This window comes from Simochromis diagramma, unplaced genomic scaffold (genome assembly GCF_900408965.1).
Source record: "Simochromis diagramma unplaced genomic scaffold, fSimDia1.1 OVJJ01000367.1, whole genome shotgun sequence".
Lineage (NCBI taxonomy): Eukaryota > Metazoa > Chordata > Actinopteri > Cichliformes > Cichlidae > Simochromis > Simochromis diagramma.
In genome coordinates, this window is record NW_024387288.1 from 322,235 (window position 1) to 340,365 (window position 18,131).

General features: G+C 40.5%; 1 protein-coding gene across 10 annotated transcripts in view; it reads right to left on the bottom strand.

Annotated features, from left to right (window-relative positions):
• The window catches only part of LOC120716339 (NACHT, LRR and PYD domains-containing protein 12-like), a 112,399-nt gene that overhangs the window by 59,625 nt on the left and 34,643 nt on the right, over window positions 1-18,131 (bottom strand). For 8 of the 10 annotated variants that reach the window (XR_005691873.1, XR_005691872.1, XM_040003847.1 and 5 more), the window contains 2 exons: window positions 13,343-13,519; window positions 12,068-12,087 (listed from right to left, as the gene is read on the bottom strand). Coding sequence is in view for 8 of the 10 variants with exons in the window: in XM_040003847.1 (XP_039859781.1) it covers window positions 12,068-12,087; window positions 13,343-13,519 (197 nt within the window). In the remaining 2 variants the exon portion in view is untranslated. Of the gene's footprint in view, window positions 1-9,965; window positions 11,413-11,913; window positions 12,088-13,342; window positions 13,520-18,131 lie in introns of those variants that run through there. The other 2 variants (XM_040003846.1, XM_040003845.1) reach the window with 2 other exon arrangements.

The window sequence follows — 18,131 nt, forward strand, 5'->3', positions numbered from 1 at the left end:
AATTTATTGTTAACAAAAGTAAGAGAGTCCTCTACCTTGTCTCCAGAGATGGGCAGTAATGCATTACAAGTAACGCGTTACTGTAATCCAATTACTTTTTTCAAGTAACGCGTAAAGTAAGGGATTACTATTGCAAAAACGGTAATTAGATTACCTTTACTTTCCCGTAGGAACGCTGCGTTACTGCGTTACTAAAACTGTGATTTTTTTTGCGAGAATGTCTCACGACAGTGACGTAAGCAAGTGCGACAGTCGTGACAACAGCTGTGTGCAGATCAACAATGGATCATATATATAACGGGAGAGAGTATGAGCGTGCAGCGTTTAAAGTGTGGAAGTACTGACCTTACTTTAAGTTTGATTCCATAAAAAGTGATAAAAATATTAGCGTCCATTACCATTGTGCGTGGGAAGAAAACTTCTTTTTACAGTGAAAAAAAACCCTAAACTTCCAAGCAAGCTCTGAGTGCGCAACGACGTAATGGGAAATTCACAGAGAAACTGCCGTATCCTTCCACTGACCACTGCGGCACACCTGCACCATGGTAAACCTCCGCCTACCCAACTCCTGCTTTACAGGTGAAAATAGAGCAAAAGGACCGCTAGTCTTTGACTTTATTTATTTTCTGCTGTGTTTTACTTGCATCTATTTGAAAGACTGAGTGTAAACACAAAAAAAAAATATTTTATGTGCTGGAATGTGCAGAAAATAGGTTTAAATATTAAACAAATTTCTTCCAGTCAGAATGTTGCATATAATTAAATTTTTGCTTGATGCATAAAGTTAAAAGATTAAAATTAATAAAACTATAAAAGTTTTAAAAAGAGACTTTTCCATTTGATTACATTTTGTATGATGGATTATGCAGGAAAAAGTAGAATTGGGCTGAAAGATCTATCGCTTTATCACCTATTCAGGTTGTAAATCGTGTTTTTAAAAAGTAACTAAGTAACTAAGTAATTAATTACTTTTGAAAATAAGTAATCAGTAAAGTAACGGGATTACTTTTTGGAGGAAGTAATCAGTAATTAGTTACTGATTACTTTTTTCAAGTAACTTGACCAACACTGCTTGTCTCTACATCACCTCTGTCCTCCTGGCTGTGACCCACATATGAATCTTAATGTTCCACGAAGGATGATGTGTTAGGAGGACAGAGCAGAAAAGAGATAGCCAGAGAAAATCAAGAGCGTAATAATTCTAACTAGCACATATCAATAGTTGGATCCAGGCCTTAACTACACTGTAAAAGAAAATTGTAATATAAAAGTATTTTACTGTGTATTTTACAGTTTTGTACTGTTCTTCCAGAATATCATCAAATTCACATAAATAGACTGTGATTTTAAATTTCAAATGTAAATTAATGTAAAATCACTGTAAATGTAATAAAACATAACTTTCTTGTTTTTTAAATGTATTTGTCTTTACATATGCATATTATTTGTATGTTAAAATACATTCACAAATGCATCATAATTTCACAAATATTTGTCTGTTATTTGAAAGATTGAACTGTTAAATTCAAATGTAATGCTATGGAAAAATATATAAAAGGATTCTTATAAAAATTTTTTTACATCAAATAATAATAATAATTATTGCTATTTAGGGCAATCGTGGCTCAAGAGTTCGCAGTTCGCCTTGTAATGGTGGCCGGTTTGAGCCCCGGCTGGGACACTCTCGGTCGTTGTGTCCTTGGGCAAGACACTTCACCTAACACCTACTGGTGATGGCCAGAGGGGAATTATAAAGTGGAATTTTAAAGCGCTTTGAGGGTCTCATAAAGCGCTATATGAATGCAATCCATTTGTCATGGGCCTGGCTCTGTGACCCAGGGATCATGTGTTCTTTTTTGAGTATTTTTTTGAGAATATTATGAGTTTTATTTGTCTTTCTTAATCATTTGTGGTTGTGGTGTGATCTGCTCCTCGTTCCTCGTTTCCCTGTGTGTTGTTGTGTCAGTTTTGCTGCCCCACCAGGTCTGGAGAGTCCCTGCCTTGGAGCCAGCCACACCTGTGATAATAACTCACCTGTTGCTGATCTGCCTAATCAAGGGGCTCTACTTAAGAGAATAGTGGAGCAGCAGTTGGCGTGGGATCGTTAAACTAGAAATACAGTTAGTGCGGAGCTCGTGTTTTCAATACTTTCTTGTCGGAATGGTTAACGTGTTTAGTCGGCCACTGGATGGGGCAGTACTCATTGTGGCATCTCTTGTTTCCAGGGTGATTACGGAAACGTGTGGAGGGAGCAGTAAACAGTTGAACACAGGCACCAAGGAGGACGAAGCACAACCACGCATCACGGAAAGGAATCACGGCACGGGGAATTGGGAAAGCACACACTGTGGACTGTTGGCACTGTCCTGTTAAATAAACTCACTTTCTCCATTCGAAAAGTCCTGCATTTGGGTTCTCCTCAGCCAACCCTGACACCATTATTATTTAAACCAACTGTTAACTGCATATTTCTGTACATTTAAGTATTATTATTCATATTGCCGCATTCATTGACCTTGTTTATAGGTAATTTCATTGTTTAATCACATTAAAATGTTCCTAATTTAATGTTTAAAAGCACTTGAAAAAGGCAAAATCCCATGTAAAATTAGGGCAACAAACCGTATTTCTATGAGAAAGTTATTTTATGGTATTTTATGGTATTATTTTGGCGCCCCAGCTGCCGGAATATTACTGTTTTTTTAGGATTTCTTTTTTTACGGTCTACTCTGAATCTGGGATCTGTCTGCAACCACATTTAAAAAGTAACTTAAAATGCATTTAGTTCATTTCTAGAGTGTAAAAGTCATTTTAGCATCCCCTTTATTAAATATAAACATTATCTCAGAGATAGAATAGAATAGCCCTCTCTTGTCATTGTACGTGTACAACAAAATGTTGAGGTTCAAATTTATCATCCTATATGTTTATATGCTGATTATATTGCTATATATAAGAAAGGCCTAACTCTGAGTACACTCTGTGCCAAAAAGTGCTGACAGGAAACTGCATGCTTTTGCAGAAGCGTGCTTTTGCAGCTAGAAAGTGAAACCAACTAGGCTTTGATCGAAACTTAAAGTGTGGTATGACGTAGAGAGCAAGTATATAAATAACTAGGCTTTCGTTTGTGCTTCAGTGCTGGGGTTGTGTGTTTTGTCTTAAGGTCTACATATCTGGATATGTAAAATAAAGATCATTTTTTAAAGTAAAAGGACCACTTTTGAGCCGTGTCTTTCTTGGCCCTAAAGAATCCAAAAGAACCGAATTTAATATGGGTGCTCCACTGTCCTGCTCTCCTTGTGTGTGTACGCTACACAATTCAGCAGTAGCCTAACTCCACTTGAAATAACACGCGAAGTCAGGATGTAGCGTCCAACTCCTTTTAATTAGTAAGTATTTCACAGTAAGTTGTTAAGTTGTTGCACAGCAACAAGAATCACTGTAGTTGTTTTGGACAACTCGTCAGCTGTGAGAGGTTTACGGCACCAATGTCAACCATTACACCCGCTGGTTCCTTGGCTGCTTGCCTTAAAAAAATAAACCACATGGATGAGTGTTGCAACTCCTCTCCGTATAGACTTCCAGAACGAGAATTTCGTGAATCTCTCACAACCCAGGGACTTGTCCTTTTGACTCGTAACACAGGTGGTAACTTGTGGTCGTATCTCAACATCTGCGTCTGGGTTGATAAGCTCAAAGGTCTCATGTTTCTCGCTGCTTGGCTGTGATTTGTATAGAAATGTTGGACCCGTGAACCAGTTGGTTGTGGTGAGCTGTGAGGCTTGAACTGACCTAGAAGCATGGTCAGCTGGGTTATGCTCCGTAGGTACATACCTACACTGATTCGGTTGTGTGGACTGGCAGATTCTCTGAACCCTGTTGTGGACGTACCTATAGAAACATTTGGATTGATTATGAATGTAGCCCAGCACCACTTTACTGTCACAGCAGAAGGTGACCGCATCAATTTGGATATCGATCTCTTGAACAATAAACTCAGCAATTTCTACGGCTAGCACTGTCGCACACAGCTCCAGTCTTGGTATGGTAATAATAATAATAATAATAATGGATTGGATGTATATAGCGCTTTTCAAGTCACCCAAAGTGCTTTACAATGGCACTGTTCATTCACTCTCACATTCACACACTGGTGGAGGAAAGCTACGGTTGTAGCCACAGCTGCCCTGGGGCAGACTGACAGACGCGAGGCTGCCATATCGCACCATCAGCCCCTCTGGCCAACACCAGTAGGCGGTAGGCTTGCCCAAGAACACAACGACCAGGACAGAGAGCCTGGGGATCGAACCGGCAACCTTCCGGTTACAGATGCACTTCCCAACCCCCTGAGCCACGGTCGCCCAGGTTCAAACCCACATGAACCTGCTCATTTGCATCTGTTGTCTTGAGGTACGCCACTGCACCAATCACTTTGGTTGAAGCGTCTGAAAAGATGCATATCTCTCTATGACTGGCATTGGTTCCATCTAAGGTCAACTCTCTCAGCAACGACTTGCCTTGAACAGTCACAGGAGCGACGAAGCCGAGAGGGTCAAAAAGACTGTTTATGGTGGAGAGAATCCCACGTCGTGTGAATGGCTTGTCACTGACTGACACTTGGAAGGTGAATGTGTCCCTTTTAACATCCCAACTCAATCCAAGGCTTCGCTGTGTGGGTACTGCGCTTCCATCCAAGTAAAGATCTTTAATGCCCTTAGCATGATCTCCTGCAGGGAAGGCTTTCAAGACGTCAACGCTGTTGGACATGATCTTGTGCAGTCTCAGGTTTGACTCAGAGAGAGATGCTTGGGTTCTCTGTAGCAGAGAAATTGCCTCCTCCTCTGTGGATGTGAAAACAAGACCATCATCTACATAGAACTCGCGTTCCACAAAATGTCTGGTGTCTGACCCGTACTGCTGTTCTCCTTCCTTTGCAGCTCTTCTGAGACAGTATATTGCCACAGCTGGAGAAGGTATGTTGCCGAATACGTGAACCCTCATCCTGTATTCAACAATGTCTTTGCTGGGACCATTATCTCTATACCACAGAAAGCGTAAGTAGTCTTGGTGGCCTTCTCTCACGACAAAACAATGAAACATCTGTTCGATGTCAGCCATGATTGCTACTCACTCTCTCCTGAAACGAATAAGGACTCCCATTAGACTGTTATTCAAGTCTGGTCCGTTGAGTAGCACGTTGTTCAGCGAGATGCCATTGCATTGTGCGCTTGAGTCATGCTTGCTCACGATTGTTGGGCAAAGGTGGTCTGGGGGGGGCCTGAAGGGAAGAGGAGCCACCCAACTATTTGACTCGTCCTGAAAAACCTCATCACCCATTATCTGCAGAAACTGTTCGTCCTCTATGGAGAAGGCACGCTTGTCATCATCCGCTGTTCTTGCAAAGACTGTGTTGCCGAGTGAGTCATCGTCCATTGCAGTGCTACGGCAACTGTGTGAGAGTCCCTTGACTTGACTGGAGTTGACCATTTGCTTGAGATGGATGTGGCTCATACAAGGTCTGAACAATGATGGTCTTCCGTCTTCCAGTATGTTCGTTTTATAACAGTGGACAATGGGCTTATGAACCTTTCCCAAACACACATCACCTACTAAGACCCATCCAAGGTCAAGCCTTTGAGCGAAGGGTGCATCACCAGGACCGTTGATCTGCTGCCTCACCTTGTGAACCTGGAGAATGTCTCTCCCAAGCAAAAGCAGGATCTTGGCATCATTATCAAGAGGCGGGATTTTGCTAGCAAGGTTCTTGAGGTGCAGGTGATGGAGGGCAGCTTCAGGTGTCGGTATTCCATCACGATTATCTGGTAAGTCGTCACATTCGATCAGTGTTGGTAGCGCAAAGCTAACTTCACCATTTACTGCTTTGATTAAGGGCGATCGTGGCTCAAGAGTTGGGAGTTCGCCTTGTAATTGGAAGGTTGCCGGTTCGAGCCCCGGCTTGGACAGTCTCGGTCGTTGTGTCCTTGGGCGAGACACTTCACCCATTTGCCTACTGGTGGTGGTCAGAGGGCCCGGTGGCGCCAGTGTCCGGCAGCCTCGCCTCTGTCAGTGCGCCCCAGGGTGGCTGTGGCTACAATGTAGCTTGCCATCACCAGTGTGTGAATGGGTGGATGACTGGATATGTAAAGCGCTTTGGGGTCCTTAGGAACTAGTAAAGTGCTATATAAATACAGGCCATTTACCATTTTACTGCTTCGATTTGATAGCCATTTGCTCTCCTGCCGGAGGTTGCGGCTAAGCCAGCACAAGTTTTCAGGATGTAGGGGTATGAGCCAACTTAGATTCCGAATAAGTTGAAGAACTCTGACCTGGCTAGAGACTTGTTGCTCTGGTCATCGAGCATAGCATATATTTTTGATGGCTTGTTGTGGGAACTCTTTAGGGTAAACCTTAACAAGACATATCTTGGAACAAGATTTTGACCTGGCGAAATGGCCACAAACTTCAGTGCACAGAGGGCTTGCAACTGGTTCTGGGATGGTGTCCTCTTTTTCCGGCTCCCCGCCGTCACCTGTTGGGGGACTTGAGGCCTTGGTGGACAGTTGTGGTGGACCAGGATGAAGAGCTGTGATGTGCTTGTCACTGTTGCACGATGGGTTTGATGCCACGGGCGGTATCCAGGTAAGCTAAGCCGGGCAAGTAGCCATCCTCTTTTGCTGAAAGTAATTCCATCAATAGATCTCCAGGATCCCTTAACCTGTAATTGTCCTTGTTTGTTATTTTAGGAAAGCTGTCCAACTTCCTAAAGAGTGCACTTTCGATGACTTCTGGAGCACCGTAGCATTCATCGAGCCTGTCCCAGACCATTTTGAGTTGTCAATATGAATTGCTGTTAGGCGCTTGACATATGCAGAAGATTCCTTCCCAAGCCATTTTGAAAGTAAATCCAGCTGTTCACTTGCAGTAAGGTCCAAACCCTTAGGCTGTTTTCATCTTTCTTGGCTCGTTAATCATCTTGAAATTACAATGTCAGAAAAAGAAAAAGTGTTCTAAAAAATCTGGTTGGATTAAAATACATAAAAATCATGTTTAAACAACGAAACATTTTGATGGGTATAATTTCTGTGGAAACTGAATCCAGAAATGACTGTGTTGAGTCTGTTCCTTCCCATTCCCTACAAGGCCACCTGGGTTGGCTGGAAGACTGTTTCAGCTGAACTATGGACATGCACACACATACATATACTGATACTGATAAGCACTCACGGACGCATCACCCTCCCTATCCAACGCCACCTCCAACGCTTACCTCCCCCATGATGTGGACATCGGGTCAGCTGGAGGCGCAGTCGAAGATTACAGCAGTCCCAGATCAGATGTACACACTGGAACACTTTCCCATGTTGCTTGTCTGTGTTTATTGTGTTATGATGTGTTGATACCTGTGCATTCATGTATTATCCTTTTGTGTTGCACAATTCGATGTTGTTTTTTCCTCGTTACCTGGCCTGACCTGTCTCCCCAATGTGATGTTTGTATTGTATTTACGGTCGGCAAGGTCTGTCATCTCGGTTTTGGGCAAAAGACCTGCAACTGACAAATAAAGGCTATCTCATCTCATATCTTTGAATCTGACAAAAACGAAATATATGATATTTGGCAATCGTGTAAAGGAGGATAAAGTCATTATGTTTATAGAGGAAGAATTGATTGAAAGAGTTACTGAATTTCGTTTTTTGGGTGTAATAGTGGATGAGAATTTGACATGGAAATCTCATATTGAACATATTAGAAAGAAAATGGTCAAAAGTATTTATATTTTGGGTAGTATAAGAGATTTATTAAATTATAAAACAATGCGTATTTTATATTTTTCTTTGTTTTTTTCATATATCAACTATTGTGTTGAAGTTTGGGGGAATACATATGAGAATACCATAAAACCTTTAAACCTATTACAGAAGAAAGTTATACGAATAATTCATAATGTTAAATATAGAGAACATACAAACAAATTATTTATAGAATCAAAATTATTAAAATTAGGAGATTTAGTGAAATTACGGACATTATTAATTATGTTTAAGGCTAAAAATAATATTTTGCCTTTTAAGTTACAAAGAGTATTTTTGATGTGTTCAAGGGGAGAAGAGAATAGAAGGAAATTTTATTTTAAGCATCAGTTAGCCAGGACTACACAAAGATTAATGAGCACAACGGTTAGGGGTATAAGACTGTGGAATTCACTTCATTATAATTTAAAGAATTGTATAAATTTACAATGTTTTAAAAAGTGTTATATGTTTAAAACGATAACTCAGTATGAAGAATGCGAATGAAATTGAATTTATTGAAAGAGGATTCTTTATAGTGTGTTGCTTATTGTTATTTATTTTTATTTGTTCTTATTTTCTCCTTGTTAATATTTTAATATGTGGAGTGGTTATTCTGATGTAGATGTGATGTTAGTTTGGGACTCGACCGGAGAGAAATGTCAATTAGTTTGTTTCCCGATTTTTGTGGCCCCCGGTGATATAAGTTCGATGGTAGATAGGGGGCAGGGTTTGATAAGAATAGTTTCTTCTTCCTGCTCCGTTCACACACAGGTTGTTGTGTTTTGTTGATAGAAGATGTGGTTGTTTTGTTTGATCGGTTGTACCAAGTGTGAAATAAATAAAAATGAAATGAAATGAAAATGAAATATCTTAATGGTATTGGAGAAGGCAGATATCCATGCTCTGTATGACTCTGGATGATCGTCAAAGTGGGTTAAGCCAGTGCACACGAGCTCTTTTCGTGCCAGGTACTTCGCCATGTCCATCATCACTGAAGAGTCTGGAGGGTGTGTATGAGAAGTGTTGGGATACTAAGGAAAAGTTAGCTCTGGTTTAGGGTAGGGCCTATTGCTCTTTTTTTCTTACAGGAGTTCCTCACTGTTAAACTTGGAGGTGACCATTTATGTCTGGCTGAGCTGATGGGGTAGAGGTGTGAGCGGTTTGGTATGCATGCGTTAGAATAGAATAGAATAGAATAGAATTCAACTTTATTGTCATTGCACATGTCACAGGTACAGGGCAACGAAATGCAGTTGCATCCAGCACAGGAAGTGCTTTAGCCATGATATAGATATATGTACAATATAAGTATTAGCAATAATATAGATATGTAAGTATATTACAGAAATGGGTTTATTAATGGTATGTAATATGTACACGGTATGAAGTATGTTATGAATATGCTAAAACTAAAAGTATGTACAGGCCGTAGTGAGTACAAGCTATGAACAGGATATAAATATGAAAAAAAACTATACAGAATATGAAATAAAGAACTATACAGAAATATGAGATACACAGCTATACAGAAATGGGAACTATGCAAGTTGTACAACAACCTTGGAACTTGGTTGTGGCTGGAAAGGTGTGGGCCATGAGTCTTTCACGATATACTCATCTTTAATGATGTACTTAGCCGATGGTGGAGGGCTCTTCTTGATGGGATGCTCTGATATTGAGAGATTGACTGGTTCATTGCGTTGGTTTAGCTGCATAGTTTGGTCTCTCATATAGTCACTTACACGTTCATGTGTACTCTGCACCATAACTGGGAGACTTTTCCAACTAGGATGTGCTTCAACCTCTATCTCTGCTGCTGCTTCCAAAACTTCTGCTTGTGCAATTGTGGCTGCAGCTCCCTTTTCCAGATTTAAGGCTTCGAGATTAGCTTCTAATCTTGCTTTGTTGACTTTAATGCTGATCTCTCTCTGTGCGAAGGCAACACGTGCACAAGCAGCTTCTGCCTTGGCTCTTGCGTGTGCTGCTGCTGCACTGACATTTGATCTACTTGAATATCTGGAAACTGAACCAGTGCTTTTAACTGATGCTCCGTCTTGAGGAGGCTTTGGTTCCTTAGGTCTTGCACCTTCGGGGTGTTCTTCGTCCATGTTTGTTGACATAGCTTGCTGTCGTAGAGTTGTTTTGCCAGCTGCTAACCGTCTTTTTACTGCCCTGCTCTCCTTGTGTGTGTACGCTACACAATTCAGCAGTAGCCTAACTCCACTTGAAATAACGCGCGAAGTCAGGATGTAGCGTCCAACTCCTTTTAATTAGTAAGTATTTCCTCATGGAGTGAAACTGAAATACAAATAACATAGCTAAAATTAACTTAGCATCATTAGCACGACAAAAATAGATTCCAATACACATCCATTAGCGTTAGCACACAACTACTAAAGTTTTCATCTACAGCAATTATTTCCACAAAATATAAATAAAATACAATTCTACAATTCAATACAAATTAAAACTTACAGACGGTGGTGTCGATGGCACAAACAAAAGGCAGATGTCGCTGGGTCAAATATCCCCACGTGTGATCCGCTAGGAACTAAAAAACATGGCTGACTTCCTGTCACTTCCCGAAATTGTTTTTCAACTTAAAACGAATTTCAAAATAAAATTAGCTCACTGCAAAGAGCGCCTATATTGCAATAAAATTAAGAGCGGAACATCCACACCAACTTTGCAGGAATAAAATATAAATAGTAAGACATCAGGAGCACATACAAAACAAGACAAAGGCACACACTGGAGAGCAAAGTGCTTGGAGGTAGTGTAAAGGACTTGGTGTGAGTGTGTCAGTGTCCTGAGTGATGAGGGTCACTCAGACAATGGCACAGATTGGTGAGGAGAGGTGAGTTTGTTAGCAGTCTGAATGGCCCAAAGGAAGAAGGGGCATCAGTGACCAACATATTTCCATCACTGTGACTGTGAAAACAATTTACCATTGATCAGTGTGCTTCCCGTTCCACTCTGTTATATTCTGCTAATCTGTCAGATGTGTCATTTTGTTAAACGTGAAGATAGCTGAGTGTCCTGCAGCAAACCAAATCTGCCTGTGGGTCCAATTAAAGGGACCTAAAGCTGTGTTAGTTAAAATTAAAATTCTGGGACACCAGCAGCTTTTTGGTGTAGACAGAAGTTTATTGTGAGAAAGAACAGAATAAAATTGAACATGTAAATACAAATAATGTTGATGGCACCTCTCAACTGACCATCTCCACATAAGATATCCACAGCGCTTTCACTTCCCTATTGTACAGTTATAGATCAAAGGTTTAATCAGCTTATAACCAATGTCAACCTTCGTTTATCTTTTCATCCTTATTTTTGTTTTCATTACGATAACACAAGTTGAATCACACCATCATCCTATTACATTACAGTTAAAAGTTGGATTTCATGGTAATTAGTGCAACAGATCATTTTTTTTAACATTTTACATGACCTTTCCATCTAATTCTTTGTGCTTGTTGAGGTCTTCTATCTTCAAAAATATGTGATCTTTCCCATTCACAGGATCTGTACACACAAGCTACTGCTTCTTCAGCCTCTCCATATCATCAGGACACAGCTCACTCTCTGTCAGCATACACAAGTTTATCAGAGCTTCCACCTGCAAATATACATAGACATTTGTGAACATGGGAAACGACTTAATTTTTTTCAGTGGAGGGGGGATATTTAGACATCAGCAGACAAATTCAAACTAGCCTTTGCTTGACTGAAGGTATGACAGCTCCACCTCCACTTTAGACTCTTTTATTCAGATTGATCATTCTGGCTTCAATAGTCACTTTCCCCAAACCATCATCGACGTAATGCTACAAGACTGCTCAAATAAGTTCTACAGTTAATTAATGTTTCAATCTTAAATATGATTAAGCTATCTGTATCAATAGGTTATGCGCTACAAGCCTTTAAGGTGGCAGTAATTAAACATTACTTACAAAGCTGTCACTTGACCCAGCTATCTACAAAGCTATACAAATATCTCACAATTACATGGGGAAAATCAGCCTCATAGGCTATAGGTTTACAGAAAATATTAAAAGAAAATACATACATTTAGTAATAAATGTAAAGCAACATGGGCACACTTAAACCATCCACTGACCTCAGAGTCTTCAGTCCACAATTTGGTTTCTCCACCAGATCACACAGCTGCCTCATGTCTGCATCTTTCAGTTTATTGTCAGTTAAGTCTAGCTCTTTTAGATGTGAGGGGTTGGATTTCAGAGCTGAGGCCAGGGCTGCACAACTGATTTCGGACAAACTGCAGCTATCCAGTCTGAAGAAAGAACATAAATTCATTAGACAAAGTTTCTAAATTAAATTACTCAGTGTTTCATAATCTCTTCCGCACACAAGAAAGTTTAGAGAATATATATAAATTCAGAAAAAGAAAAATCCAAACAGCACATGCCAAAATTCTTTAAGAAATGCTTTGAAAAGTGTTGAAAGGTGTATCTCTATGTCTTTTGAGGCTATTGCTATTTTCCTATGAGATACATGTTTTTTACCTTAAATAACTTAAATGGATATCTTTTCTTTTTTTTTTTCTTTTTTTAAATTGGCCCAGCTTTGGCCCATGGGACCTCCCTGGGCTCATCCTGAAAGAGCAACATGGATCCACCCTCTTTTGGACCCACCAATCACAAGAGGAGCTATGGGGATCCTCTGCAGAATGAAGTAGGCAATGGTCAGGGGTGAAGTCCCTGGGGTTTTTAATCTAATCCAAAACTGGTTCTAGTGAAATCAATGTCACCTCTCTGTAATAGGTGTAGGCTGCTGGGGGATTCCCATGATTCACTGGGTGTTTCTTCTTCAATCACTATGTGTTAATAGACCTCTCTGCACTGAATCATATCTGTTATTAATCTCTGTCTCTCTTTCACAGCATGTCTTTATCCTGTCTTCCTTCTCTCTCCCCAACCGGTCGCAGCAGATGGCCCCGCCCGTCCCTGAGCCTGATTCTGCCGGAGGTTTCTTCCTGTTAAAAGGGAGTTTTTCCTTCCCACTGTTGCCAAAGTGCTTGCTCACAGGACGTCATATGATTATTGGGTTTTTCTCTGTATTTATTTTTGTAGGGTCTAGCTTACAATATAAAGCGCCTTGAGGTGACAGTAGTTGTGATTTGGCGCTGTCAAGAGGTATTTCTCCATGCCACATTCCCTATCTATTTCATTTTGTTTATTCAGCCCTCTTTGTGTACATACAGTCTTTTGTTTGTTTGTTTTCTATTGTTTTTCATTTCTTTCCTTTTGTTGCTTTGTTATGGCCTCTGTATCTTCCATGCACTATTTAGGTTTGACCTTTGCTGTTTTTGCTGTGATTCCTCATATTTAGATTTTTTTTTATTTATACACTGATGTTTGGTTTTTGCACATCTTTCAAGCAGCCAGAAACCATTATTTCTTTAGCTATTTTTGCATTCTGTCATCCGACCTTGCACCTCTGATATATAATCTAAGAGATTTATTATAACATGAGCTTTGTGTCACCACAGTCTTTATATCATAAGTTAAAAAAATGACTTGTCTGACCTCAGAATCTCCAGTCTACAGTGCCGACTCTCCAGAAAACCACAGAGCTGCTTCACTCCTGAATCCTGCAGGTCGTTGTTGTGACTCAGGTCCAGCTCTCTCAGATAGGAGGGGTTGGACTTCAGAGCTGAGCCCAAAGGAGTACAGCTAATCTCTGACAAACAGCAGCCCATCAATCTGAATTAAGGAAATTATATTGCAGAATGACAAAGACATTTAATATAGGACTAATATAGGACATCCAAAAGCATTTTCATTCATTTCATTTTCATTCTTTGTAATCCCTCTGTGTATCCCCAGGTTAGTTTGTTATCTAGGTTTAGGTTTCTGTTATTATGCCTCCCCCATGTCCCTTCTTGTGTTGTCAGTTTTGTCTCTGTGTTTTTCCCTTTCTTTTTGTGTGTCGAGGTTGTGTCTCTGCAATCTGTACTTTCAGCCTTATTTTGTCAGTGTCTTGTGTTAAGTTTCTGTTTTATTGTTTTGTAGTACTGAGTTTAATAATACTTTTTCTGGCCTTGTTGTCTCTCTCTGGTTCCATGTTTAGTCAAAATCAATGTCTGTTTCCCCTTTCCTTGTGTATATCATCTGTTTTCTGTTTTATTCTGATAGCCACTTGGCCTGCATGCATCGTGATCATTTTTGCTTCCCCTGTTTCCTCTCCTGTTTATATTGTCTGTATCTCTAGCTGTGCATTGTCATGATCTCCCTTATTTCGCCAGCTGTGTGTCCTGTTAGTGTCCAGTGTAGTTTCATTGCTAATATTTCTCAGTGTATGTTTACTTCAGTTCTTTGTATTTTAGTTGCCTGCAACTGTAGTAATAAAGCTGTTTCAAGAACTCAGGGGTTCAGCACTCTGTACAGGCCAGTCAAATTGTTCCACACCAAACTCACTTATCCATATCTTTATGTGTCTTCGTTTCTGCACTGGTGAGCAGTCATGTTGGAGCAGAAAGGGCCATCACCAAACTTTTCCCACAAAATTGGGAGCATAACATTGTCATTGCTTCTTAATTCAGATAAAACTGAGGTTATTGTACTAAACAGATTCTTACTCTGGATGGCATTACCTTGGCCTCCAGTAACACTGTGAGGAACCTTGGAGTCATTTTTGACCAGGACATGTCCTTCAATGCACATATTAAACAAATATGTAAGACTGCATTCTTCCATTTGCGCAACATCTCTAAAATTAGAAATATCCTGTCTCAGAGTGACGCTGAAAAACTAGTTCATGCATTTATTACTTCCAGGCTGGACGACTGTAATTCATTATTATCACGAAGTCCTAAAAAACTCCCTGAAAAGCCTTCAGTTAATCCAAAATGCTGCAGCAAGAGTCCTGACAGGGACTAGAAAGAGAGAGCATATTTCTCCTGTTTTGGCTTCCCTTCATTGGCTTCCTGTTAAATCCAGAATTGAATTCAAAATCCTGCTCCTCACATACAAGGTCTTAAATAATCAGGCCCTATCTTATCTTAATGACCTTGTAGTACCATATCACCCTATTAGAGCACTTCGTTCTCGCTCTGCAGGCCTACTTGTTGTTCCTAGAGTATTTAAAAGTAGAATGGGAGGCAGAGCCTTCAGTTTTCAGGCCCCTCTTCTGTGGAACCAGCTTCCAGTTTGGATTCAGGAGACAGACACTATCTCTACTTTTAAGATTAAGCTTCAAACTTTCCTTTTTGCTAAAGCATATAGTTAGGGCTGGACCAGGTGACCCTGAATCCTCCCTTATTTATGCTGCAATAGACGTAGGCTGCTGGGGGATTCCCATGATGCATTGAGTTTTTCCTTTCCAGTCACCTTTCTCACTCACTATGTATTAACAGACCTCTCTGCATTGAATCATATCTGTTATTAATCTCTGTCTCTCTTCCACAGCATGTCTTTTATCCTGTCTTCCTTCTCTCTCCCCAACCGGTCGCAGCAGATGGCCACCCCTCCCTGAGCCTGGTTCTGCCGGAGGTTTCTTCCTGTTAAAAGGGAGTTTTTCCTTCGCACTGTCGCCAATGTGATTGCTCATAGGGGGTCATATGATTGTTGGGTTTTTCTCTGTATCTATGAAGTGCCTTGAGGCGACTTTTGTTGTGATTTGGCGCTATATAAATAAAATGGAATTGAATTGAATTGAATTCAATGTCTTGTTATGCTGAAGCATTAAGAGTTCCTTTCACTGAAACAAGGGGAACAATCTCAACTCCTGAAAAACCACTAACCCCACTCTGACTTCATTTGCTGCCATGTTCAATCACTTCCACTTTGTCTTGATGCATGCTCAATCATCTACGCAAGGAAATCCCAAAGAATTGATTCTGTTCATCTGGGCATAGCCTTTTTAGTGACCATTTCACCATCTTACAATGCTGTAACTTCAGCAATTCTCAACTGTCTGTGAATGGTACTCATGGCCAGTGATCCATGGACATGACAATTTAAATACTAATCATCATGAAACTGAACTCACAGCTCATTGTTCATTCAGTGGTTCTAGTTTGTCATTATGCAAATGTACTGTTTATACAGGGAGTGCAGAATTATTAGGCAATTGAGTATTTTGTCCACATCATCCTCTTCATGCATGTTGTCTTACTCCAAGCTTTATAGGCTCGAAAGCCTACTACCAATTAAGCATATTAGGTGATGTGCATCTCTGTAATGAGAAGGGGTGTGGTCTAATGACATCAACACCCTATATCAGGTGTGCATAATTATTAGGCAACTTCCTTTCCTTTGGCAAATTGAAGGACTTGACAGGCTCAGAAAAGTCAAAAATAGTGAGATATCTTGCAGAGGGATGCAGCAGTCTCAAAATTGCAAAGCTTCTGAAGCGTGATCATCGAACAATCAAGCGTTTCATTCAAAATAGTCAACAGGGTCGCAAGAAGCGTGTGGAAAAACCAAGGCGCAAAATAACTGCCCATGAACTGAGAAAAGTCAAGCATGCAGCTGCCAAGATGCCACTTGCCACCAGTTTGGCCATATTTCAGAGCTGCAACATCACTGGAGTGCCCAAAAGCACAAGGTGTGCAATACTCAGAGACATGGCCAAGGTAAGAAAGGCTGAAAGACGACCACCACTGAACAAGACACACAAGCTGAAACGTCAAGACTGGGCCAAGAAATATCTCAAGACTGGTTTTTCTAAGGTTTTATGGACTGATGAAATGAGAGTGAGTCTTGATGGGCCAGATGGATGGGCCCGTGGCTGGATTGGTAAAGGGCAGAGAGCTCCAGTCCGACTCAGACGCCAGCAAGGTGGAGGTGGAGTACTGGTTTGGGCTGGTATCATCAAAGATGAGCTTGTGGGGCCTTTTCGGGTTGAGGATGGAGTCAAGCTCAACTCCCAGTCCTACTGCCAGTTTCTGGAAGACACCTTCTTCAAGCAGTGGTACAGGAAGAAGTCTGCATCCTTCAAGAAAAACATGATTTTCATGCAGGACAATGCTCCATCACACGCGTCCAAGTACTCCACAGCGTGGCTGGCAAGAAAGGGTATAAAAGAAGAAAAACTAATGACATGGCCACCTTGTTCACCTGATCTGAACCCCATTGAGAACCTGTGGTCCAACATCAAATGTGAGATTTACAAGGAGGGAAAACAGTACATCTCTCTGAACAGTGTCTAGGAGGCTGTGGTTGCTGCTGCACGCAATGTTGATGGTGAACAGATCAAAACACTGACAGAATCCATGGATGGCAGGCTTTTGAGTGTCCTTGCAAGGAAAGGTGGCTATATTGGTCGCTGATTTGTTTTTGTTTTGTTTTTGAATATCAGAAACGTATATCTGTGAATGTGGAGATGTTATATTGGGTACACTGGTAAAAATAAATAATTGAAATGGGTATATATTTGTTTTTTGTTAAGTTGCCTAATAATTATGCACAGTAATAGTCACCTGCACACACAGATATCCCCCTAAAATAGCTAAAACTAAAAACAAACTAAAAACTACGTCCAAAAACATTCAGCTTTGATATTAATGAGTTTTTTGGGTTCATTGAGAACATGGTTGTTGTTCAATAATAAAATTATTCCTCAAAAATACAACTTTCCTAATAATTCTGCACTCCCTGTAAGGTTGGAAACCTGCAGTCAGCTGAGACTGAAGAAGTCACTTGGATGAGTGACGAAATGTTTCTTCCACTGAAAATCCTATGTCCAGATAAACAGAATCGATTTTTAGCACTTTCACTTTGCTATAAGCAACCCATTCTGTAACAAATGTTTACAAAAGCAGTCTTCATGTCTAGGTGTTTGATTTTGTACACCTGGGGAACTGGAGGTGATTGGAACACCTGAATTCAATTATTTGGATGGGCTGAATATTGTTAGCAGTATATTGCACGTCAAATTAGCATTTTACACTTTCTGGTGGTATGACTCTGAAGCTGTTATCTCAACAGATAGCTGCAAAGGAAATTTCACTAGCAACAGATTGCACTACATTAAAAATTATTTGTAAATGTTTTTTGTAATTTTTTTAAAATTACGCTTCCTCCAGAAGTAGAGACTACAATAGTCTTTCCTCAATGAGTCAATGACACACTTCCAGTCCAGTCTATTAATAAGGTGAACACCCAGGTATATGAAGCCCTCCACCAAATTTACCATTTCTCCAAGGTTAGAAATGGTGTTCAACTCAGGCTTGGGCCTCCAAAAAAATCTCACCATGTCTTTTTCTTCTTGGCTTGGCTTGGCGTCCACTTCTCTATTCAGTTTTCACGAATGATCTGCCGTATGTCTTGGATAAATCTCATCTTGTAATGTATGCTGATGATTCCACCATGT